The sequence below is a fragment of the Pelobates fuscus genome, chromosome 2 (genome assembly GCF_036172605.1).
Source record: "Pelobates fuscus isolate aPelFus1 chromosome 2, aPelFus1.pri, whole genome shotgun sequence".
Classification (NCBI taxonomy): Eukaryota; Metazoa; Chordata; class Amphibia; order Anura; family Pelobatidae; genus Pelobates; species Pelobates fuscus.
In genome coordinates, this window is record NC_086318.1 from 200,682,358 (window position 1) to 200,708,770 (window position 26,413).

General features: G+C 47.4%; 2 protein-coding genes across 2 annotated transcripts in view; both read left to right on the top strand.

Moving 5' to 3' along the window:
• The window catches only part of FAM89A (family with sequence similarity 89 member A), a 533,463-nt gene that overhangs the window by 254,403 nt on the left and 252,647 nt on the right, over positions 1–26,413 (top strand). The gene's annotated exons all lie outside the window — the stretch shown is intronic.
• The window catches only part of C2H1orf198 (chromosome 2 C1orf198 homolog), a 57,185-nt gene continuing 49,475 nt past the window's right edge, over positions 18,704–26,413 (top strand). The window contains exon 1 of the mRNA XM_063443097.1: positions 18,704–19,186. Within this exon, the coding sequence (XP_063299167.1) occupies positions 18,842–19,186 (345 nt within the window). The 5' untranslated portion in view covers positions 18,704–18,841. The remainder of the gene's footprint in view (positions 19,187–26,413) is intronic.

Consider the following 26,413-nt stretch of genomic DNA (forward strand, 5'->3'; position numbering starts at 1 on the left):
GGCAATGTTAGTATGGGGGGCTGTGTGTGTATGGGTGGGCAGTGTATGTGTGTGTGTGTGAGGCAATGTGTGTAAATGTGTATGGTGTGTGTATGGGGGGCAGTGTGTGAATGTGTATGGTGTGTGGGGGCAGTGTGTTTATGGGGCTAGAGTTCACTCTCACCACTGCGACCACCAGGAATCCCTGGTGGTCAGTGTTGAGAGTGAACTCTAGCCCGTAGCTCCAGGTCTAGAGTTTACTCTCGTAAGAGCCGTAACGTTGCCGTGGTAACCGCGGCAACGATCTGTGCTCGCACAAGAAGGACCCAGAGGAGCTGAAGACTGAGCTCCCGGGTCCTCTCTTCCTCCCTTCCCTGCAGGCTGCCTGCACGGTGCCTGCGGACAGGGGAGGGGGCAATTGCCCTCCTCTTACTCCCCCCTCACTCTCTTCTTACCCCCCTCTTACTCTCCACCTCTTCTTACTCCTCCCTCTTCTTACCCCCCTTCTTACTCTCCCCCTCTTCTTACTCCCCCCCTCTTCTTACTCCCCCCTCCCCTTCTTTTTACTCCCACCTCTTCTTACTCCTCCCTCTTCTTACTCCCCCCTCTTCTTACTCCCCTCCCCCTCTTCTTACTCCCCCTCCCCCTCTTCTTACTCCCCCCTTCCTCTTTTTACTCCCCCCTCCCCCTCTTCTTACCCCATCCCCCCTCTTCTTACTCCCATCCCCCCTCTTCTTACTCCCCCCTCTCCCTCTTCTTACTCCCCCTTCCTTTTTTTAACTCCCCCCTCCCTCTCTTCTTACCCCCTGTTACAAAAACTGTTACAAAAACCTTATTGCACTGTGTACCTTTAAATGCTATTTTCGCCTTTCTGACTTATGTGCAGTCGTTGGTATGGTTCAGCACGAATCCTTTGTGTAAGCGTATAGGTGGCCGCCATTTCGGGACTTTGCACGTGTTCGCGGCCATCTTACGTACGAACAGCGGTGTTTGCCAGCAATTGTCTGGAACTAAAAACGGAGACGCACCCAGGCGAACACCGCTGAGACCTCCAGGATAGCATAACTTCGTGCTGGACCTACCGAACAGCCCACCGTTCGGTAGGACGATTACTCTCCGCATGGGGAGTACAGCGACCTCCAGGATAACTATGGATGACCATGGGTTCGTGGAGTTTTCCCGTACGAACGGAGACCGACCGCAAGGCCTAAACGTGTGGAACTATTTTCGGCCAGAAAGTCTGTGCGGTCGGTCAAAACTTTGAAAACCCCTAACTCCTGAACCGTTCATCCGAACGGGTTGGTTTTCGGATATGTTGCTCCCCTGAACAAGACCTGTACAGCGGTGTAGGATTTAAAGGGGTACCCCCTGGTTTCGGGGTACATCCAGAACTTGGTTGAAAATATGTACTGTATAATTGGGTTAACTGTTTATCTGAGGGGAGGAGATGTGTGGGAGGTACCCAATATGTGATTGGTGATTTTATGCCTCCCCCTGGGAGTATCCTGTTTACATGTAACCACAATAAAAAGCAGGCTGGTCAGCCCAGTCCTCAGTTCTTACTTGACCCTCAAATCGCTGCTTTGACTCGTTTTGTGGGTAGAAAAGGTATCCTAGCTATGCTATAGCTAGTGGGATGATTCCACACTTACAGGACTCGTATGGAATACTATGGAACTCGGCTCTCCCCTCTTCAGCAACTAGGAATCCAGACGACTAAACGGTCCAGCTCTCAGCTAGCCTAAGGGTAACCGTAACATTTGGTGGCAGCGGTGGGATGATTCTGGATATCCTAGGAGAGGCACGGAACGGATGGAGAGCACCTACGCAAAATTGAAACTTACAACCCTGAAAGATTTATTGGAAAGCAGAGGGAGGCACGCCAGCAACCGGCCAAAGAGGGAACTGATCGCAGAATTGACAGAACTGGATCAAAGCTCCACAATGGCGGAAACACCAATCACGGATGAGGATGCAAAGGCAAGAATTGTTCGGGGGAGGCTTCCCTTATACGGGCCAAACCCATCTATAGAACTGATACAGCAATTGATGGTGGAGGCAGACGCGGATTTACAAAAGACCCGAGCCTACAACGTTGAAATGGCCAACGCACAACGCACTGCTGAAGCCCCACAAGTAATCGTTCCTGTTGAAACTGCTGGGAAGCCTAAAATACCCTTTGCGGCATTCCGATCCTTCCTGGAGAGCGAGACAGGAATTGATGAGTACTTGGCAGACTTCGAAAGGCAATGCGCCCTGCACCAGATTCCCACCAGAGAGTGGCCCACGATCTTGTCTGGGAAGCTATCCGGGCGAGCCCTGGAAGCTTTTCGTACCTTGGGTGCTGAGGAAGTGACACAGTATGAACGAGTTAAAGAGACTCTGCTAAAAAGATACGCGGTGACTCCAGACACGTATCGCCGGCAGTTTCGGGGCACGAAAAAGAAGCCTAACGATACACATATGGAATGGGCGCACCGAATGCGGAGAGCGGTAAATCACTGGATGAGCGGAAGTAAAGCTGTGACTGGTGAGGAAATTTTACAATTATTCCTCTTAGAACATTTTTACGATGGCATGGAACAAAAAGGGAAGGAGTGGCTGCGAGACAGGCGACCTTCCACTCTAGAAGAAGCGGCCAAATTAGCTGATGAACATTATGATTCACGTCTTCACGAGTCCACAAACTACCGGGCTCCAGCACGGGTTGAGCCCAGAGAGGTTTACCGTGCACCTCCTCGTACGGAGTTCCGAGCCCCAGTACCCGCCGGGCCCCCCAGACACTCAGGGTCATCCAATAACAATTTTGATCGTCCTAGGCCCACTTGCCACCGATGCAAGCAACCCGGACATTTCATGGCCATCTGCCCGCTTGGCACACACCAGACGCCCAGGAATTACAATTACCCCTCTGGGCCCTACCGTCCTGCCCGAGCCCTCTGTGTTAACCAGGAGACCCCTATGGAGGAATATTTGGGGCCGCTTCACGAGGCAGACCCGGTATATGCGGCTTCGGATAACCGACAGCACCATCGGCAGAAGGTATGGCTCGAAGGGCGATCTACCGAGGGGTTGAGAGACACAGGGGCTACCATAACACTGGTACAAAGTCATTTGGTGCCAGAACACAAGAGGTCAGGGCAGACCGTAGCCGTTAGAGTGGCGGGAGGGGATGTGTACAAAGTCCCGACCGCTAAAGTACATCTTGATTGGGGAGCGGGGAAAGGAGCTGTGAACGTGGGTATAATGGACCATTTACCTGCTGAAGTACTACTGGGCAACGATTTGGGCCCCATGACTTCTGCCTATGCACCAGTATATAACAACGAAGCGAACCCAGTGACTACACGAGCACAAGCCCGGACGGACCGAGAACCCTCACCAGTGCGGGAGACCCAGGTAAGACCAACCCCGACTTCTCTTGACCTGTTAGACCCCATACCCTGGGACACCCCAGTTACCTTTGAGACCGAGTCTAGGACTGACCCGACCTTACAAAAATACCGGGAACGAGCAGAGACAGGGGGGAGCGGGGCAGATAACGAAACTTTTCTATGGGAAAAAGGGAAACTATACCGCTTGACAGAGAAAAAGGGACAACGTAGGCGACAGCTGGTAGTACCCCACAAATACCGTCGGGAAATCCTCAAAATAGGACACGACATCCCCTTGGCAGGTCACTTAGCTATAACACGTACGCTACACCGCATTACCCACACATTCTTTTGGCCAGGAGTACACGCTGACGTTAAGAATTACTGTAATACTTGCGATGTATGTCAACGAGTGGGAAGGCGAGGCGATCACCCTAAAGCACATCTAGTCAATATGCCCATTGTAGAGGAACCCTTTAGCAGGGTTGCTATTGACCTAGTAGGACCACTGGCCACCCCTAGTCCCTCCGGTAAGCGCTACATCCTTACCGTAGTAGACTACGCTACCCGGTACCCCGAGGCAGTCGCCCTGTCCAACATCCAAGCGGATACGGTAGCGAATGCCCTGGTACAAGTGTTCTCCCGGGTAGGATTTCCAAAAGAAATTCTATCCGACCGGGGCACCCAATTCACAGCAGAATTGACCCAACAACTCTGGCAGGTGTGCAAAATTAAATCCCTCCTGAGTTCACCCTATCACCCCCAAACGAACGGACTTTGTGAGAGGTTTAACGGAACCCTCAAGCAAATGCTCAAAACGTTCACACAGGAGTACCGAGATTGGGAACGCTTTCTGCCGCATCTCCTATTTGCGTATCGGGAGGTGCCCCAGGAAACGACAGGGTTCTCTCCCTTTGAGTTGCTCTACGGACGAAAGGTACGGGGCCCCCTAAACCTGATCCGAGAACACTGGGAAGGAGAGACGGAAACGGACGGTGTCCCTATTGTGCCATACGTATTGGAACTCAGGGACCGCATGAAGCAGCTAGCCAAATCAGTGCAGGCTAACCTCCAGTCGGCCCAGAAAAGACAGAAGGTATGGTACGATAGGGGGGCCCGAAGGAGAATCTTTACCGTAGGACAAAAGGTGTTAGTACTTAAGCCGGTAAAGACAGACAAGTTACAAGCATCATGGCAGGGCCCATACCAGATCGTAGAAAAAGGGGGCGACACCACTTATGTTATAGCCAGTTGTCACGACAACAACCTCAGGAAGACATTCCATGTAAACATGCTCAAGGAATACTTGGAGCGACCCGAGAACGTGACCGCCGTATGTTGTCCTCCCCAGGAAGACCCCGACAGTCTACCCATTCCCGACTTACTGGAAAAGAGTCCACCCACAGGGGTAGTGACCCAGGTTCAGATAGGAGACCGACTTAGCCCCACTGAAAGGGAGCAGCTCAATACACTCCTCCAGTCCAAGCACCTCACGTTCTCCCAGAAACCAGGGTACACCACCTTAACTACCCACCAGGTCGATACCCCCGGACAAACACCCTTACGCCAACCCCCGTATCGCATCCCCGAGGCAGTTAGAGCCGGAATGAAGAAGGAGATAGATGAGATGCTCCAACTCAGGGTGATTGAGCCCTCCGATAGTCCCTGGGCCTCCCCGGTTGTCCTGGTACCCAAGAAAGATGGGACAACCCGGTTCTGTGTAGACTATAGGAGACTCAATGAAAAAACAGTAACAGACGCCTACCCTATGCCCAGGGTAGACGAGCTACTTGATCGCATAGCCAGGGGAAATTACCTGACCACTATCGACCTCTGTAAGGGTTACTGGCAGATTCCCCTGGCCCCGGAGGCTATCCCCAAGTCGGCCTTCGTCACCCCCTTCGGCCTATACCAGTTTAAGGTAATGCCGTTTGGGATGAAGAACGCCCCCGCTACATTCCAGCGCTTGGTGGATAGACTCCTGGATGGCTTCCAGGGTTTTGCCTGTGCATACCTGGACGACATAGCGATTCACAGTGAGTCCTGGGAGGACCACTTAGCTCACGTAGGAATGGTTCTGGATCAGATCCGGGCGGCTGGCCTGACTCTGAAACCGGAAAAATGTCACTTTGGGATGGCCGAGGTACAGTACCTGGGTCATCGGGTGGGGTGCGGAAAACAGCGACCAGAGCCGGCCAAGATAGAAGCTGTTGCCAACTGGCCCACCCCCATCACAAAACCCCAGGTTTTAGCCTTTCTGGGCACAGCAGGATACTATAGACGATTTGTACCCGACTACAGCACACTTGCCAAACCCTTGACTGACTTGACCAAGAAAAACTTACCTCGACAGGTCCTGTGGTCTCCCCACTGTGAAACGGCTTTTCAGGCCCTCAAAAATGCTCTGGTTAATGCTCCTGTCTTGGCGGCCCCAGCCCTTAACAAACGTTTTATCGTCCATACAGACGCTTCCATGTTCGGGCTGGGAGCCGTCCTTAGCCAAGTAGGTGAAGATGGAGGGGAGCACCCAGTGGCCTACATCAGCCGGAAGCTCCTGCCCCGCGAAGTCAGCTATGCAGCGATTGAAAAGGAGTGTTTGGCCTTGGTGTGGGCATTAAAGAAATTGACTCCCTATTTATATGGACAAGAGTTCACTCTGGTCACCGACCATAACCCGTTGGTGTGGCTAAACCGGGTCTCTGGAGATAACGGCAGGTTATTACGTTGGAGCTTATCATTACAACCCTTCAATTTCACCATTTCCTACCGACCCGGGAAACAGAATGGCAATGCGGACGGGTTGTCCAGACAAACGGACCTCAGCCCAGCATAACCAGCGGTCTGGACAGCCTTAGTCTGCCCCGAAAAGGGGTCAGACGGTGTCTGCCAGAGTGTTCCACAAAAAGGGAGCACTGTTACAAAAACTGTTACAAAAACCTTATTGCACTGTGTACCTTTAAATGCTATTTTCGCCTTTCTGACTTATGTGCAGTCGTTGGTATGGTTCAGCACGAATCCTTTGTGTAAGCGTATAGGTGGCCGCCATTTCGGGACTTTGCACGTGTTCGCGGCCATCTTACGTACGAACAGCGGTGTTTGCCAGCAATCGTCTGGAACTAAAAACGGAGACGCACCCAGGCGAACACCGCTGAGACCTCCAGGATAGCATAACTTCGTGCTGGACCTACCGAACAGCCCACCGTTCGGTAGGACGATTACTCTCCGCATGGGGAGTACAGCGACCTCCAGGATAACTATGGATGACCATGGGTTCGTGGAGTTTTCCCGTACGAACGGAGACCGACCGCAAGGCCTAAACGTGTGGAACTATTTTCGGCCAGAAAGTCTGTGCGGTCGGTCAAAACTTTGAAAACCCCTAACTCCTGAACCGTTCATCCGAACGGGTTGGTTTTCGGATATGTTGCTCCCCTGAACAAGACCTGTACAGCGGTGTAGGATTTAAAGGGGTACCCCCTGGTTTCGGGGTACATCCAGAACTTGGTTGAAAATATGTACTGTATAATTGGGTTAACTGTTTATCTGAGGGGAGGAGATGTGTGGGAGGTACCCAATATGTGATTGGTGATTTTATGCCTCCCCCTGGGAGTATCCTGTTTACATGTAACCACAATAAAAAGCAGGCTGGTCAGCCCAGTCCTCAGTTCTTACTTGACCCTCAAATCGCTGCTTTGACTCGTTTTGTGGGTAGAAAAGGTATCCTAGCTATGCTATAGCTAGTGGGATGATTCCACACTTACAGGACTCGTATGGAATACTATGGAACTCGGCTCTCCCCTCTTCAGCAACTAGGAATCCAGACGACTAAACGGTCCAGCTCTCAGCTAGCCTAAGGGTAACCGTAACACCCCCCACCCCCTCTTCTTACCCCCCTCTTCTCACCCCCTCCCTCTTTCTTCTCACCCCCCTCCTCCCTTTATTTTCACCCCCTCCCTCTTTCTTCTCACCCCCCCTCTTTCTTCTCATCCCCTCCCTCTTTCTTCTCATCCCCCTCCCTCTTTCTTCTCATCCCCCCTCCCTCTTTCTTCTCATCCCCCCTCCCTCTTTCTTCTCATTCCCCCCTCCCTCTTTCTTCTCATTCCCCCCTCCCTCTTTCTTCTCATTCCCCCCCTCCCTCTTTCTTCTCATCCCCCCTCCCTCTTTCTTCTCATCCCCCCCTCCCTCTTTCTTCTCATCCCCCCCTCCCTCTTTCTTCTCATCCCCCCTCCCTCTTTCTTCTCATCCCCCCCCTCCCTCTTTCTTCTCATCCCCCCCCTCCCTCTTTCTTCTCATCCCCCCCCTCCCTCTTTCTTCTCATCCCCCCTCCCTCTTTCTTCTCATTCCCCCCCCTCCCTCTTTCTTCTCATCCCCCCCCTCCCTCCCCCCCCTTCCTCTTTCTTCTCATCCCCCTCCTTCTTCTCACCTCCCCTCCCCGTAGCGTGGCCGAGCTGCTGTGCGGTCCACGGTGCCGGCCGGAGTGATAGGAAGGTGCTCAGTGTGCACCTTCCTGTCAGTCCGGCCGGGTACAGGAAACAGAAACTCCTGTTCCGCGCGGAACAGGAGTTTCTGTTTCCTGTACCCGGTCGAACTGACAGGAAGGTGCACACTGAGTGTGCACCTTCCTATCACTCCGGCCGGGCACCGCGGACCGCACAGCAGCTCGGCCACGCTACGGGGAGGGGAGGTGAGAAGCTGCAGCCGCCTGAGGCTCTTAAGAGAGCGCTCAGGCGGCTGCAGCATTTAAAGGGGCGGCGGGCCCCCTGATGGCGGGCCCCCCTCCCGGCCGGGCCCTCGGACCATGTCCGAAGTGCCCGACCGGTCAGTCCGCCCCTGGACATGAAGCAGATTGTTGCATCTCCTGTCAGACCGGGTAGACTGCGGTCCAGCCGCTCGGCCACTCTACATTCAATGACCGGCAGGACCCCCCGGGCTTGTGCCGCCTTATCGCAGCGCTGGTCCTGAAACCAGTATTGCTGTAAATCTCGTAATTTCAGCACATACTATACATACCAGTAGTATAATCCTAGAATATTGTAGCATGGTGCAGAATATATATATATTATACCTCTGGAGGAATAATAATACTAACTAGAAAGCTACAATTTCTGGGGAAATTGTGTGAAGTGTTCTTTCCTCCACCAGTAGTCTACAACTGGAGTGGGCGGAGTAACTGTTATTATTTATTTATATAGCACATTTAATTGCAACATTGTTGCCCAAAGTGCTTCACAGTTACATTAAAACATACATTTATAAAAACATTACCAGATGTACAAAAGTCCCTGTCTATGACATCACTTGCTGCTCCAGCCTGGCACAGGTCAGAGTATTTTGGCGGTTGCCATCTTCAAACGGTCGTATATACATCCTACAGCGTAGAGCTTTATATTGTGAGAATCACAAGACCCAAACCTACATTTTGATGCATAGTATGCCTCTGAAGTATTAAAAATGAAGGCACAGTCGCAGTTTAGAAATTGCCCTTCAAGTTTGAGCTGGCTAGAGTGGAGTTTCAATGAATGTCAATGGACGGCGTGAGTTGCAAACAAATGGTCATATTGTGAAAACTATCAGGACTATGGATTAGCCGTGGACATTTTTACTGGCAGGAGGGATAACTGAACGTTTTGATATAAGATTTGTGTAGGTGGGCTTGAAAATGAAGGAGTGGTGGCAGGTTAGAAATCATGTCCTGATTTTTCAGCTTTTGCCAGCTCCCACTCTAGTTTTGAACATTTTGCCATTCATTCCTATGGGACCAATTTCGCCACAAGAACGACGATATTTCGAGAACCATTCGGCGAAACGTTCCACAAAGTAATAGCAATCCAATCGGGAACAATCCGCACGTTTCGGTATATTAGTGTAAAAACTGTGGGAGGAGTTAGGGTGGTAAATTTGGCTATAGTAAGAATAATAATATATATGTGAGATAACAGTAAGTGGTCTTGCTATGCAAGAACACTTAATAAATAGAATGAACTTGTACAGTTTGACGATGCGTTGCCAGAGCAACTCTATTTAAAAAAAAAAAATGTACTGCTCATAAAAATTGTGAGTATAAGATATATTTGTGGTCAGGGCAATATTGCCGTAATGGTAAGATAACATATAATTCGTATACAATAAAACATAGTTAATACCACCAGTCAGTTGTGGTGTGCCGGAACCGACAATGCAGTAGGCCTGTAATAAAGAGGGCAAAAAGAAGTGTACCATACAACATTTTATTCATACCACAACTATCAATTATTTGGATAAATCACAGAATGCTTGCCGTAACTCTTTAACTGGGTTTGGTATGTATAGTGTGTAAGCAGATGATTTCCATCGTCCCATAACTTTGATTATATGAGCTGGAATGTGGTTGGAGGAAGCAGATGATGCTGCCCCTATGTGTAGAGAGTGTCTTGAGTAATGATTTGCATTTAGGCCAAATCTAGTCAATAGCATACGGATATAGAGCATAAATTTACAGTAGTGAGAATGGAACCATGTAGTTCTAATAGTGGTTGGTGTGGTTGTTTGTGGAAAGTGTTAAAATATGTATCCAAAATCTTAACGGAGCACCATTTATTATAGGTAGGGAAAAAAAGGTATGTCAACCGTGCGTCTCATCTGGCTTGTTTTAGACTGGTGAAGTGAAAGAAGGTAATGGTCTACGGCTTTGTGGATATCTGCTATTTTTATGTAGTCTGTGATCATTACATTACTGTTGGTGAATTCCTTTGGATGTAAGAATCCATAAAATGCTAGATAAATGGTTTTAATTACCATATTGGTCATATGTTCGAATTGAGCTGTATCTAACAAATCGGATAAATATTTGATTATTGTATTGTGGATGGGTAGTCTTTTAGGGGGTAGATGTGTATCTGCTTTTTGGATTCCCTTCAGCAAAGTTTTTCTCTGGTATGATGAAAGGAATCCTGTTTTATTCGGATGTTGTAGTAGCATGTGGTGTTGAATGCCCATTAGATAAAGTGTGATTTTGTTTACAGATAATTTTAAATTAAGGTAGCAAAAAGAAGTGAACCCCAATATAGTTTCCAAAGCAAACATTTCTTGAGCTTGAAATTTTGCTAGGAACTTGATGAGAATGTGAAATGCCCTATCATAGGTTTTCCTAGAGTTAACAAAGTGCAAGGTCGGAAAGATTACGTGCATGAGTCAATAAAACGTTTAATCCAGGAGCATGTCTTGGAATGGAGGGGCAGGGGTAGCCAGATGGGAAGCGGTGGGCAGAGTCTGCTGGAAGGCCTGAAAGCGAAACCGAGACAAGTGATCAGCATTTGTGACCCCCGGAACGTGAATACAGGTGATGTAAAATTGACTAGTGGCTGCCACCCATGTGAGTCTCCTCAAAAATTTAATTATTACCAAAGAGAAAGACCGGCCTTTATTTATAAAGTGGCTAGGTTGTCAGAAAAACATCTGACTGTGTGACAAGCCCAGTCTGGCCCCCAGGCAATAGCCGCGTCCTCAATTGGGTACAACTCGAACATGGTCGATGTAGTGGAGAAGCTAGGTAGGGACTTAACTTCTCTGGGCCATGGACCACAAAGCTATTTGTTGCCACAGATTGCTGCAAAGCCAGTTCCAAGATGTGAGAAAAGTGTTCCACATAAGTAAATCAGCCGTTGCATGTGTGTCTGTCTGAGGAGAGGTCCGGGAGCAAAGAAAGTAGGCGGGAAATTAAAGATATACCCTAAAGGAATGATTCTCATGGCAAAATTGAGCGAACCAAGCAGAGAAGTTCTTTCTGGTAACAAGAACCTAGTTGTAAGTACAGCCCAATGCTCGATAGGGTGCACTCAATCTTTTCCTGGGGAAGACTGGCCTGCATGTGAACGGAGTCTAGTTGAATCCTCAGAAAATGTATAATCATGTCCGGACCTACAGTTTTTTTTAAGGGAGACCAGTATACCCAGGGATTCAAAAAGAGCCATCATATGTTTGAGTCTGCTTTATGTAGTGAGTTGTCTTTCATCGTGAGGAAGTCCTCTAAATAGTGAATTACAGTCGGACATCTACACACATTTAGTATCAACCAACACAAGGTCTCCGGGAAAATATCAAATATTTTGGGGCTGCTCTTAGAGCCGAAATGAGCCGGGAGAAGAAAGAATATAAACCTTGCCACTTAATGCTGTGTAGATGCCAAAGTGAAGGGTGAATGGGAAGCAACTTGAAAGCATTAACAATATCCGTTTTACTGAGCCATGCTCCTGTCCCCGCCGCCAAGTGGCATTGTTAATAGTGGCATATTGCAGACTATTCGTCAGAGGGTATGAGGGAATTAAGACTGGGGATCATGGAGCAATGTGGTGCCGATAAGTTGATGATCAGTCTGTGTTTATGTGAAGCTTTCCCCTTGACAACACCAATGGGATTAGTTCTCCTTGAAGTGAAAGGTGGGGAAATAAATGGCCCTAACACAATACCCTGTTCCAATTCAATTTTGATAAGCTTACCCACTAACTTTGGATCTGTCATCGCCGTTTGCAGATTATTGCATTCCATCGTAACAGATGGCAAGTGTATGATATCCGTGAAACCCTTTAGACAACCCTTCGTTGAGAAATTTTACCAAATGTTGTAATCGGTGGTGTCGTAATAGAGTAGCAAATAATGTGACATTGATGCAAGTGAGGTATGGTTTAGGGAACATTTTATTAGGGCACATGGTTTTGCGTGAGCCCGGAAACAGTAAGCACACATGTGTAACAACCTACAGGAACTAAATCCACGAGTGCCCGCATTAGAATTGTTATATATCTGGGACTTGCCTAGGAAGACAATGTCCCTACCCAGCTTATCCTTTAAACGTCTGGTTGATCTAGCGGAGTTAGGGACCGAGTGGCCCTGCTCAACCTCTGCTGTATTAGGGCAAAGGTTGGTAGAGTGTGTCATCAATGCACAAACTGCACAAGCAGGAGTCTCGAGGCCTGCAAAATAACTCAGTATCCAACCTACTCCAGTTTATGCTGTAGTTAAACTGAGTCAGTGCTGCAGCCACTTTTGCAGAAAAGGAACGGTGGTAGTCATAGAAGGCTGTGCCACCGTATTTGTGCCCCAGATTCACCAGTTTGTGCATGTATACATCCAATTCTTCCCTTTTTTCAGGATAAACAGAGCAATACACATCCCTATAAATCCCAAAACCTAAATTCAGGTATAGACAGTTTTTTATTCAGCCTCGGATCTCTTGCCTTTAGCACCACTGATATGTCCGAATACGCAAAGGTCCTGTACTCACGGACATCCTGGAAGGCAATTAGGAGCAAGACTAGATTAACATCCTTGCCCTCCAGGATGTCTTTCTTGAGATTAGCCGGGACCATATGTGATGGGTTGATACTTTCGGGGACCTTCAATGGGGTGAGAGAGTTAACAGGCGTGGCAGCTGAGCCCGCAGAATCAGTAATAGCGGGCCCTGCAGGCACCTTAGAGGAAAAGACTGCTTCTAATTTCTCCAGTCTTTCACTTATCAGTCCAATAATGAGGTCATCATAGTATGAACATCCGGCATCTGTGACCCACTAGGCCCTTCCCCTGCATCCGAGTTGTCTGTGTTGGTATTGAGAAGTCTGAATAGCTCCGCTTTCCTGCAGTAGCTGGGAAAGGAATACATCTTCTACGGAGCTCTGCTGTGAGTCGTGGAATAGTCCACGATCTTAGAGAAGATGGACTAGTTGCATCGGCTCCATTGGCAGGGGTACAGGACCTAGCAGGGGTGCTAGGAAGGGAGAGAACTTGAGACATATACATACATATACATATATATATATATATATATATATCTGTAATTACCATATGTGAGAAAATGTAGCCTGTTACTGGTTGGTTAGCTAATGTCAAGCCTTGAAAAATTATACTACCACAGAATGTGAGGCCCTGCTAGTCGCCAAGTGGCGTGAGAGGCTCTAACTATGTGTTGGCCCGAGGGGATTTGAGACCACTGAACGTTGGCCTCTTGGTGATAATTAAAGCAGAAGCACCGGCACTCAAAAGTTACAGATATACATAATATTCGTCTTAATTCGTGTAAGAGTGAAATGAGAAATAACAGTCAATTGGGAAGTATTGTGTGTTTACCTAGTTGTTCGCCTGTTTCCAACAAAAATTACTAGACGGTTCGTATGAATCATACGAATGGTAAATGCTTAAGTATGCAAACTTAGTTTAAAGAGCCGAATGAGGCTCGTGTTCGTGCGGTTGAAAGAACCGAAAGCCCCTACCACATAGAAGCAAACTAATACGTACATGCGGTAATACGACAAGTGCCAAACACATGCGAAACTATGCAAAATTATAAGTAATAGGAAATAGACCCAAACCGTGATGACGCTGAACGAGTGCGACCGAGGCCTGATGGTAAGGGTCTAAGTTACAGTTGAAACGAGCAGTACCGAGACAAGTCTCCAAGCAAGCCAGAAGAGGCAGCGGACTTGTAGCGTTTTATGTGAGCAGTCAGGTAAATAGAACCGCGCCAGGAACCAGGACCACGAGGGAAGCAGGTAAGAAACAGCAAAATGGCGACTTGACCAGAAGTAATCCCTCAACTCGCCAAACCAACAATGGTAAAGTGGGAGAGGATTGGACGCCATTATAAAGCCCCTCCTACAACTACAGACCCAGACTTAAATCTATCTAACAATACATATTTAATGCAGAGTAACACTATTTGCTGCCTGTTTCCATCTCTTTTGGTTTACCCAAGAGCTGCAACACATTGCATATCCAAGGGGGAGATAATACCACTCCTGTCCTTTTAACACTGTGAAAGTCAGATAGCTCTTTACTACATGAGTGTGTCTTTATCTACAGATACTAGATACCAGTTGGATTTACACCATATATGGACTCTTTGAAGTTTCCATTGAACATGTTACTTTGGTGCAGATGACCCGATCGTCTGGTGATGGTCGCTGTGACAATCTGTTTCAGTAATCAGATGCTTCTGCCTTTACTGTGTGGAGTGTAGGCAATGATTTCTGTGAAATGACTCCCACCGGCTCCTATTTACCCCATAATATTTAGCACTATCACCTAACTCTCTTTATTGCACGTAAGTTGTCAATAAGGAGAGCTCTGAAATTATCCTAAAGGCAGTGATTTGTTTTTAACAATTTAAATCACTTTTTACATATGAAATATCCTAACAGAGCAGAACATTAAATTTTCAGAATTAAACACAATTTGCAATAAAGGAAGTGTCAGCATTAGATTACTCTTTACAGGAAGTGTTTAGGAAGGCTGGGTAAGTCAAATGTGGTGAAGTGTGACTAGGATTGAACTCCTAAATGGCAGAGGATTGAGTAGTAAGACTGCAGTGGCAAGATCTATACACCAAAATTGCTTTATTAAGCTGAAGTGTTTTGGCGACTATAGAGTCCCTTTAGATGTGAATTTCCCTCTCTGGAGTCTTTATTATGTTAATCCAGGTTAACAAGGTAGGCTCCTCTCTGTATCCTACTCCCCAGTACACCCTTTCCCTAGAGAGCACCCTCACACATCATATGTTCCTGATAGCTTGTCGTCCCAAGTCTCCCCTATCCAAATGAGAGATGGATGATAGAATACATGCGCATGCAACATGTCAAAGTTCCACTGGTTGTGCCTATTCTCTGATCTGGCTAAGAGTTCCAGGCGTGGGACTGTTCCCAGTCCTACAGAGGTTATCTGCCCCAAGTCCTGGGGATCCTGGGATGCCTCTCAATCCTGCTGTTAACTCCCCAAGGAGTGCTATCCTCAAACAAGAGGGGGACAGATGACGCTTAGTTAAAGATTGACCGTAGTGCGCCAGCAGCATTCTGCTGGCTCCCAGTTAGTGCTGAATGGTAGCTTGGCTCCTGGAAGCGCTTAGTCCTGGGTGGAAAAAAGATTCTGTAACACTGCTTCCACCCAACCCATGGTTCGGCAGACTCCATTTGATCCTAACGGGTTGGCCTGGAGCTGCCTGAGAGCATAGACTGGTCCTCGATTTCAGTCTCCCTGTGTAAGACTGTCTGCATTTCTATTTATATCCAAGGCTATAGAGGTATGGTTGAAACTTCTTCAATGCCCACACCAGGATCAGGCACTCCTTCTTGGCTTATGTAGGCCACCTTGTGTTCTCCTATGTTGGTTCCTGCTCAGTAGATCCTTTCATTTGAACAGCAGGCTGCTATGATGTAGTGTCACAAAGTCCCTGCCAGGCGGCCTGCAACATGTTATGCATGGTGAGTTAGAGGGCTAACACCTTCTGACATACATGGAATGTGCAGTTTCGGGCAGTATGATTGTACCACAATTTTTGCCTTCCCTGAACCCCTTGCAGGTTCTCTCTGACCATGTCATTAAGAACCTTCAGCAGGTCTCTAAACTACAGTATGAAGGGGATGACCAAGTTCCCCTTGCTGGTGCCGGCTCCCTCCCAGTGTTCCCTGAGCAGATCTTCGCCCACCTTCCGTACAACACTTTGAATGGTGAAAACCTGGTAAACTCCGGTGGCACCTCACTGTTGGCAAACAGTGTCGCTCCCAGTCCTTGTGAGTGGCTAACAAAGCTAGAATGCAGTTGCTTCTGGGTTCCGTTGAACCTCTCACATAGCTCGTTCTTTTTGGGTGGTATTGGGAGATTTGCAGAGGCTTGATCCCGCAATGCCTACAGAGCCGATGGGTCCGTTCAGCCATAAATTGGGTCCCTTGACCAAACACAATCTTCTGTGGGAAGCCCACCTTGGCGAATATCCTGAGGAGGGTATCAGTGTCAGGGCTTACCTGGGTGTGGGAGTCCGGCAGGCAGAGAAGTATGCTCACCCTTGCAAGAAAACACAGGCCAAGGTGATCAGGCAAGAATTCACCTGACCTGTGAGTAGGTGCACGGGGGCTGTGCAGTGTAAATCCAAAACGCGGTACAGGAACAATAAACCAGGAGAATAGTCGTGGGAAGCCAAGGGTCAAAGGAAGCCAGAAGTCAGGATAATCGGTGTACCAAGCCAGAGGTCAATAACAAACTGGAGAACAGAAAACAGCAGGATGATCACCAGAGTCAAGGAACTGACACTGCCTTCTGGGAGAGGCAGTGTTATATACCTGGTTAACGAGACATCAGACTCAGGTGTAACTTGAGTGACAGGAGAAGTTCCAACAAATGTCCAGCTTCAGTACAAAATACTAGACAGGGCTAGATACAGGAAACAGAAGCGGAGAGATGGCTCAGAGGTAAGCCAAAGCACAGGTTCGAATCCTGACAATCAGTTACTGTCTCTGCCTGGATATTTGGCAGAGTGATAACTTCATGGTATCAGGTGGCATAGATGGCTAAATAATGTGATAAAAGGCAGAACACCTGAGGGGGGAAATAGAAAAATGGGAAAGAACAATTAAAAAAACAGGGTGTGACTAGGAGCTAGGACAAAATTTAAGAGTCAAAATTTAGGGAGTTAAAACAACAAAATGGGGTAATGTACAATAAATGTAGTACAGCATTAAGAAAGAAATTAGTAGAAGAAGTACCCAGAGTAAAATAGCAACAGTCCCAGGATGGAAGCCATTATAATAACATATATATTAAATAATATATGTATGAGATAAAAGTATGGCTTTCTTGTAGTACATAAAGTCCGAATCTTATGGGAAGATCTCTTCTTAATGCTCAGAGTCCGTGGAGATTATATATATATATAACAGAGATACTTTAATAGTGCAATAAGTCTTAAAAGTTAAGTGCAGAGATATTATAATTCCTATGTACTCACACTGGATAGAGCTTAAACCAGCTCTAGTGTGGTGCGCATGCAGTGGAATAAATACCCACTTGTATGATACTTATTAAAGATTTGTTCAGCAGGTATCACGGCAACAAGATGTTTATAGGACCCAAAAAGAAAACAAATAAAAAGCAACAATAGTACTCTCTGTGTGGAAGCAGAACCAGGAGTAAATATATATGAAATGTACTCACATTTACTTGAGCAGATAACCCGCTCAGTTAATAAAGCTTGGGTGGTATAATCCCCACCTAGGATTCTTGGTGAAAATTCTCTACGATATTCATCAACTGAAACTGATCACCACTATTTGCGGCTTCTGTCCCCAAACTGGAATAAAAGCATAAGTCACAGCCCAGCCTGGCTATCCAGGATGGCATGGTGTATGACCATTAAGATATATTTGTTGGGTCAATGGTTCCACTATGGACATGGGATGTAAAGTGGTCTCTGTGGCACTCTACCCATGGGCAAATGTTGCAATTATTGCAGTAGTCCTGGACTTCCCACATGGTCCATGCCATAAAAAAATGCCTTTTCAAACAGGTTTGAACAAGAAGTGCAGGGCTCCGATCCGATTTGGAGTTACAGAGAGCCTTCTGCCAGCCCACAGTTAGCGCTGGATGGTAACTTATATCCAGGTCACCGTTAGTTCAGGGTGGAAACTGGATTACGTGATAGTACATTTTTCACTCTCTTTTCTAAATAGGTTACTACTGGCTAAGAAGCTGAGAGTCTTACACTTTCTGAGTAAAGCCTCAGACATGGATCAAAAGTGCAGTAGCAGAGTGATTAAAGACTATGGGGTTAAACCCTTCAGATAAGGCTACATCTGTGACCTTCTCACACCATAACCTTCTTACACCAATTAAGTTGTTATGGTGCCAGAAGCATTACTTTGGACTTACCTCTTTACCCTTTTCACTGAGATCACTACACAACAGCCCACTTCACTAAACTAAAGGTTGCCACCCAAACACTGAGACAGTTGTGGAGAGAACAAAGACACACACTCACTATACTTAGCATTTCAGTAATTTTCATTTTTGTTTTCTACTGGAGCTTACACGGGCTTAAGGACTCTCAGCCTCTGAGTACTCTGTCCAAACCTAGTATAAGTTGGTATGACAATACCCTGCTTTTATGAGCTGAATAGTGGTTGTGTCTCATTATGCCAGAGGTCAAATTCCTGGCAATCTTGTCCTGCAGGCTAGCACTCAGCTCTCCTCTGTACCCTCTATGCTGTCTCCATGCTGGAGGCTCTGAGTGAGCAAGCATGGGAGCATGTGGCACTCCATACACTGACTACAAGGCCCAGCCTGAGCCATGGACTGACTAACTTTCTGTGTGCTGGGCCCCTCTAACACTCCTGACACCTTCTTACAGGACAACATTAGTCACAGTGGGCGCCTAGAGAGGGCCCTATAGCAAGCTGCCTAGAGGAAATTCACTATATGAGAAAAGCAGTAGAATGACACAGGGGACATGTAAAAAGAGGGCGCACACAGTGGTTATGGTATGTGAAAGGTGTGTTGTTATAATGGAAGGAAGTACAAATAAGGCGAGCAGGGAGGACAGGGCTGGAGAGGAGGAAGTGTGTGCAGGGGGAGGAGGAGGCGGAGGCAGTGTGTGCAGGGGGGGGGAGGGAGGCTGTCCATGGGTGCCAGGCTGCCAGGGAGCACTCAGCCAGCTGTAGGACTGTGAGAGCAGGCAGCCAGCACCCCGAGCAGCAGACATGGCCTCGATGGCGGCAGCTATAGCCGCAGCCAGGACCTCCTCCATGTCTGGGAACCGGCCGCTGGATGAGAGGGAGAGGAACCGCTTCGCCTACTTCTCCTCGCTGAACTCCATGGCCAAGAAGATCATGCAGGACAAGGAGCGGATCCGGGAGAAATACGGGGCCCAATGGGACAAGATGCCGCCCCGGGAGCAGGACGAGGCCATCGATAAGGTCCTGGTGGACCCCCAGCTCCAAACCCGGTATGCCCTGCATAGGGGGGCTGCCGACCCCCAGTCTGTGCCCTGCTACCCCGTGTTAAAGACACAGACCGGCCAGAAAGTGGTTCACTTCGGAGAGGAGGTAGGACTTCTTATCAGCACTGTCTGCAGACACCTAGACTGTAAGCTCTTGGGAACAGTCAGGGTCTGCACTATGTAAATATGCATTGTCCAGTGCTCTGCATTGTCTGTCTGCTCATTATAGCATTGGGATAACCAAAATCCAGTACCGGTGCCTCTCTGCATTTTAAGGATTAGATAGGGGATACAAGGTAGACCCCCAATGCTGCTTTATGACTGCAGGATATTTGGTGCTTGACCAGTTTGTTGGTATAAGCCCATGGTGTAGTTCACAGCAGATAGAAAGCTACCCTCTGTATATCCCTGGACCCTGATGTGGTTCAAAGCTGTATTAGAGAAAGAGTGAGAATCTGAACAATGATCTTGGTGTGTATTTATACCCCACCTGGCACTGTTTGGGTTAATGAAAGTTTTGACTAGTGTGAGAAAATACAGAACGAATGTGAGTTTTATGGACCCATTGTCAAATAAACAGTACAAATAACACAAGATAGCATAGTGTAGTCTGGAGCAGACTATGGATAAATATTTGGCTTCCAATTTATCATCTTCCAATACACTCAGACGGAAAGGAGTTTAAGACAACATAAGCAAAAGGGCTAAAGTTTTGCAAACGCCTGAATTCATTCAAAATACTCTTAGAAAGATGATAATGAATGTAATGACAGCCCTAGAGATGACTAAATGGCATGGCTTATGGCGAAGCCACCACAAAGGTGCTTGCAGGGTAGTCTGCTGTATTCTTTCTAAGGGCGCCTTTCCTTAATACCCCAGATTAGACATGGCAGTGGTTCAGCTGGTGGACATGGTGCGTTCCGGTGCCATTTGTGTCGCATGTTTAGCCAGTAAACTAAATGTTATTTTATTCACCAAACAACTCATAGTGGACTAAAAACCAAATTGCAGAATCTAGCGTAAACTATTTGCTGTCTGAGGGTAGTCGAAGATGAAGGTCATAAACAAACTGGAGGCCAATGATTTAACTATAGTCTGCTCAAGTGTGTGCTACGCTTTCCAGGGTATTTGTACTGTTTACTTGACCACAATTCCATAAATGACCAATGTCTAATAGCCAAGCTATTTATCCACGTTTTGAGAATTGCTGCAAATTGTTATTCGCTTAAATTTTACAATTGGGTTTTTAATTTGCCATAAAAAATATAGACTGTATTGTGTCTCCAAGTGCTGGTAAAACGACGATGCCAAGAAAATTGCAATTCACTTTCGCTGGATTTGCACCCTATGCAGTGTGTATTACCTTTCTTGATTTTATATGTATCCAACCAGAAACACCGCAGGTTTGGCCGAAATGTATATCCTGGAGTGGTGATGCTTGCATTGGGGCTGACAAAGCATCACTGAATATGTAGTTCTTCAACAGCTGGATAGATATGTTTGGCTGTATCTGATATAAATCATCTACTACAAGGTCTCTCTGACAGTGAACCACTTAAATTAACTCTGCCGTTTAATTCTGAAACTATTTAGTAGATATACCCATAAAGCATGCACATTATCTTTGGGTGTATATTAAAAAAAAAAAAAAGAAAAAAAAAAAGCTTGCAGCATTTCAAAGCCCTTTACCTGGGAATACTCCACCCAGAGGCTTCTCCTCGCTTCCACGATCGCGGCAGGTTAGCAACTTAGTCTGAGTGACAATCTCCAACTATGAAAGTGCCAATTGCGAATCTACCAAAAATATGAAAGACCACAGACGCATAAAGTACTTCAGCAAGTGCTTTATGTATGTGTAGTTTCTCTTTAACCCCTTAAGGACACATGACATGTGTGACATGTCATGATTCCCTTTTATTCCAGAAGTTTGGTCCTTAAGGGGTTAAAGAAACACTGGAAGCACTACAACCAATACAGTGTACTGGCCTGGTACCCCTTCACACTGCTTGCTAAATGTTTGACTTCTTATCAGGGGTCCTCTAGGCACCGGCCCCTGCCTTTCCTCGTCTATAATAAACATGCATTAATATATAGAAAGATACTGACACACTTCCCAAATTAATTATTCCCATCCTCCTATTGCTTAGTTTTGTCAGGGCTGAGTTGAAGAGGGTGAATCTGATGTATTGTGTGGGAGTGGACCCTTTACATTTTACATTGTTATATTATACATCCTATTTAGGTCTCCCCCTGCATCCTTCTACTGCTGTGAGCTAGGATGCAGTGCAATGGAGCTCTATAGACTGCCTGCTCCCTATTGTATGGGGGATGATTAAGATGCAATTTCTGATATTCCCTGACTGGCAGCGAGACCAAATTCTCAGAGCCCGGTTCCCTTTCTGTGTTGCCATGACGACCACGGCTATGTCTATTCTTGATGTACTTGCCCATAGATTTCTGGTGTCTAGTGCCTCCATACAGTTAAAAAAATAATAATAATAATAATGTGAAAATGGCTTCATTGTCTCTATGCACACGTCTGCCCCCACATGATCCATTGTCAGTGTGTTTTAAATGATGCACTCTTTATTTTTTGGACGTTGCACATGAACATCTACCACATTTGTTTGTGAAAGCTGTTTTGGGGGAGATAAACAAAGTTTAATTAAAATATATTTTATTGTATAATTGTATATATCGTGCAACTGCTTATTCCTCCACTGTTGGCTGTGAATCAGAATTCCTTTAAAAGTATTTTCCAAATTATCTCCGCTTCTTTTCAGTCAGTGGACATGCCTGTTTTCTTCATCAGTACCTTACATAATATTCCTGTGAGTGCTTGCAGGCGATTTCTTTTGTGTTTTGTTTTTAAAACCCATTGGGGGCAATGCCCTTGCACTTGTAGTCAATATGCATGGACTGCATGAGTTTTAAATAACTGGGTATACAAATGTCCTGTGAGGACCCTTCAGAAGATGGGTTTTGCACAGGAGGCTATTGCAGGGTCTAGCAAGCTATTAACATGCCACTGTAGTACCTACACTAAAAAACATCCCTCGACCCGTCCACCCCCTCTAACTGTCGTCCCATATCTCTGCTCCCTTTTTCCTCAAAGCTTCTGGAAAGACTTGTCTTTACCCGTGTCTCATTTCCTCAATTCCAACTCTCTCCTTGACCCTCTTCAATCTGGTTTCCACCCTCTCCACTCTACCGAGACTGCTCTTATCAAAGTTACTTACGACCTAATCGCAGCTAAATCCAAAGGCCACTACTCCATACTAATTCTTCTTGACCTCTCTGCTTCCTTTGACACCGTTGATCATGCTCTCCTTCTTCAAACTCTTCAATCGCTTGGTCTCTGTGACTGTCCTCTCATGGTTTTCCTCTTATCTCTCCCAACGCTCATTCAGTGTCTCCTTTTCTAATGATACCTCCTCCCCTCGTCCTGTCTTGATTGGAGTCCCCCAAGGCTCTGTCCTTGGCCCCCTTGTATTTTCTCTTTATACTGCCTCTCTTGGCAAACTTATTACCTCTTTTGGATTCCACTACCACCTGTACGCTGATGACACCCAGTTATATTTCTCCTCCCCGGACCTCTCCCCTGCCGTCCTGCAACGTGTCACTGCTTGCCTTTCTTCCATCTCTGACTGGATGTCCTCCCGCTTTCTGAAACTCGATCTCTCTAAAACTGAGCTCCTTGTCTTTCCTCCTCCTAATACTGATCCTCCTCTTTCGCTCTCCCTTCAAGTTTTTGGTATCCACATCAGTCCATCCTTGAAAGCGCGCTGTCTTGGCGTCATAATTCTGGCCTCACCTTTGAGCCTCACATCCAGCATGTTGCCAAATCCTGTAGATTCCATCTTAAAAACATAGCCCGCATTCGCCCCTTTCTTGCACCAGATACTACCAAGGAGCTTGTCCATGCTCTAGTAATTTCCAGCATGGATTATTGTAACCCTCTCCTGATTGGTCTTCCCAAAAGCTGTACTGCACCGCTATAGTCCATAATGAATGCTGCTGCCAGACAGGTCAACCCCTGGAGTGAATAGGGAGGGGGGAGCATGACTGCTGCCCTGAGGAATTGGCATAGCAACCAAAAGGATACAGTTGGTTTTACAGTTGAAAGCATGGAATTCTGTGGAAAATTACCAGACTACTGGTGAACAATGCTGAGGGAGCCTGGCAGTGTCTTTCCTCTGGTAGTCCCTGTAAAAATGACTTTATTAAATTGAGTTTCCCTCCCTGAGGAAATCTGGCAGTGCTGTTTCTCCTTTAAAAAAAAAAAAAAAAAAGACAGAAATTACTTTTACCTTCTACTGGGAGTACAGGATGGCCCACACCCCTGCTGGGTCTAGGGAGGCCCTGCTTACCCTATTGCAGGCCTTCCAGAGGACCCGTGGGGCTGAATCCTTCAACTCGCTGCTCCACAGTCCCCAGGGCGAGCAGGCTGCTTAGGAGGGGCCGGTGAAGGAAGTGCAGACTAGGAGTGGACATCGGGCCCACCGTTCCAAACTGCATTCCAGACTGTCCCCTAGTCCAGTGCGGAGGTCCAGGGTCGGAGTACCACAAAAGGGTCCGGGGCCGAGTGAGGCTGGCTCCAGGTGGCAGGATGCGTGCAGCATGAGGCGGAGGAATGGCAGCAGGTGCTGCAGAAGTCAAGATGGCCAGGCCGGGCCCGGGCAGCAAGACGGCGGTCCCCAAGATGGCGCCAGAGGTGAGGTCTCACAGTCCTCACCCTTCTCTTCCGGTGGCTGTGGAAGTGATGTCGGCGTGTGCGGACGCACGCAGGAAGAGGCGGAGCGCCTCTCGCCGGAACTCGGGGGGCGCGTACATGACATCTGCAAATCTTGCAACGCAGACGTCACAGGCCCCCGCCGAATCCGGAATTCCCAGAGCTCCTTGGACTGGGGAATCGGAGGAGAAGCACAGCTGGCTCCCGGCAAGTGGGGCAGGCCAGGGGGTGGTGACGTGCTGGTGTAGGATCTCACCAGCTTCTGGACCGGAGGCCAAGGAGCACCAGGGAGAGATGCAGGATTCCCCTCCACATGCCTAAAAAAAACATGGACGGACGCTCCACTGGCAGAACAACAGGTAGGTCCGAAATTATAGCCTGGGATTGAGAGACCCCGTCTCCTGAACCGTGAGTTGGAGTGCGCTCGCACTTGGCATGAGTTAGGGGGGACTCAGGGCTAGTGGGGGAGGGTCAAGGAGAATTGGTGTAATTGCTGCGCTTAGCGCTTGGCCGGTTGGCGCCTGCAGGGACCGTTGGGGCAGCAGACATGCGTAGGGCTCAGAACTTCCCTATTGGGCTCCGCCTTCAGGTACAAGTGAGGTGAGTACTTCAGGGGGAACTGTATGTGACATTGCACCCCTGGGGTTACATGTGTCTTTGGAGGTGAGAGAAAAGATACTTAAGGATGTGTATGTGGACCTACTATCCTTGGTACCATTTGACAAGGAGTAGGCGGATAGACTACGTCGGTGTGACGCAGCTGAGGGCGAAAAGGTAAGCAGATCCCCCCCATACCTCAGGGAATTGGTTGCATCCTATCAGCTAGGTTTCCGGAAAAGGCCCCGTCACGTTCTTTTTTGCATCTGGACTTGATTTGGGGGGCTTATAAGGTGTACAGGGGGCAATGCTGGTTTAAATACGACCAGCAGTTAAAATAAATAACTTTAAAAAAAATACAGCGGTTAGGCCAAACTTGGATTTCGGTGTGAAAGACGGAAACCTATGCTTGCTTCTCATTAATCCCTGTCGTCCGTCGGGTTCTTACTTTCCGTCGGCCGCCGGCACTTCCAATGGAGCATCGGCGGGTCACAAGAAGGGCATCTGTGTGCTCTTTAACGTTTAAGCATGAGTGTCCCCACTGTGGTGGGGCTCACCCAGCCGTCCGTTTGTTTTAAGAGGTGAAAACCCCACCCGATGTCGGAGTCCAAGGATTACGTTCTTTGGGGAGAGGACGCCATTGAGGGCAGAAAGACAGGTGCCGTGGCTCTCACTCTGTCTCAGGTGTTCCCATTTACTCCATCGGGGGAGGCGTCATTGCGCCTACCCTGTCCTCGGTTCGGGGTAGGGAGGGGGTCCTGTCTTATTGGGGTCCTCGGCTCATGATGGGATTTCAAAGGAGCGGTGTCAGTTTCAGGGTGATTTTTCTTCGACATGTGCCTTCTCATGGGTTGTTCGATTTCTTGTTTTTATATTTTAAGTTTTCAGTTCCTTGTTGGAATGGATCGTGGCGTGGGTGTCGGGCTGTTCTTCCCTCCTTCACTATCTCAGTGACTTCTTGTTTGTCGGTTTTCTAATTCATCACAGTGTAGTGGTTTGTCCATCTCTTTCTGCACTAGTCGGGTTCTCAGGTTTGTACGTACTTGTTTTTTCACTTTCATAGGGTTGTGGCGGGTTTTGGGGTTCCAACTAGTACGATTTTTCTTGCTGGGGATTTAGATACAGACTAAGCTTCAGGTTGTCATATCTCATATCATATCTAGGGGGCTCCCTATTGGGCTATTTGAATTCTGCAATCCCAACAGGACCATTTGATTTTTGGCTGTAAATCATGCCCATGGGGCGTGCTTTCAGTCACTTACTTTCCTTGACTGTGGTTGGTATTCATCTACCTTTTAACTTTACTTGCCTTTTAGGATTTTGGAGTTTTGTTCCTCGTGGGTTACAATGGTCCAGACATTTTGGCGCAGTAAAACAGTGTCTAACTTGGCCTTTGAGCTGTTTACGGAAGCTGCAACTCAGTTGGTTTTGGTGCTTTTTCTGAGAGCTATGATGTTGGCGTGGTCAGATTCCTTTTTGGTGCTATTCCCGATTGTAGTGTCGGCCAAGCTCTGGGTTTTCGATTGTATGTTCGGCCTTTAATAGGTGTCTGGGTATGGTTAATGTTCGGTTGATTTCTTTATTGCTAGATATTCTCTATATGTTTGGATCCTTGGGCATTCTTTTATTTATTGGGCAGCTTGTCAGGTAGACCAGAGGTCGTATGACCAGGATCTTGGGATTACTCATCACCAGGTCAGTGTTAGGTGGTGTGGGATCAGGGGGTTGCACTGGCAGCAATTTTATCTGGAGAGATCGCTTCAGAGATATGTGACGGAACCAGTTATACTGCTGATCCACGCTGGTGGTTATTACCTGGGTTAAGAGCGCGCAATGCAAAAAGGGATATAATGAGGTGGATGTCGCTTCAACATGACAATATCACGATTCGTAAAATGCTTGGGTGGATTGGTCATTCCTCATGTTGAACTAGAAGGAGATAACCATAATGCTATGCATACTGCTTTGGTACATCTTACTCATGTTGGTTTGGATACATTTAAA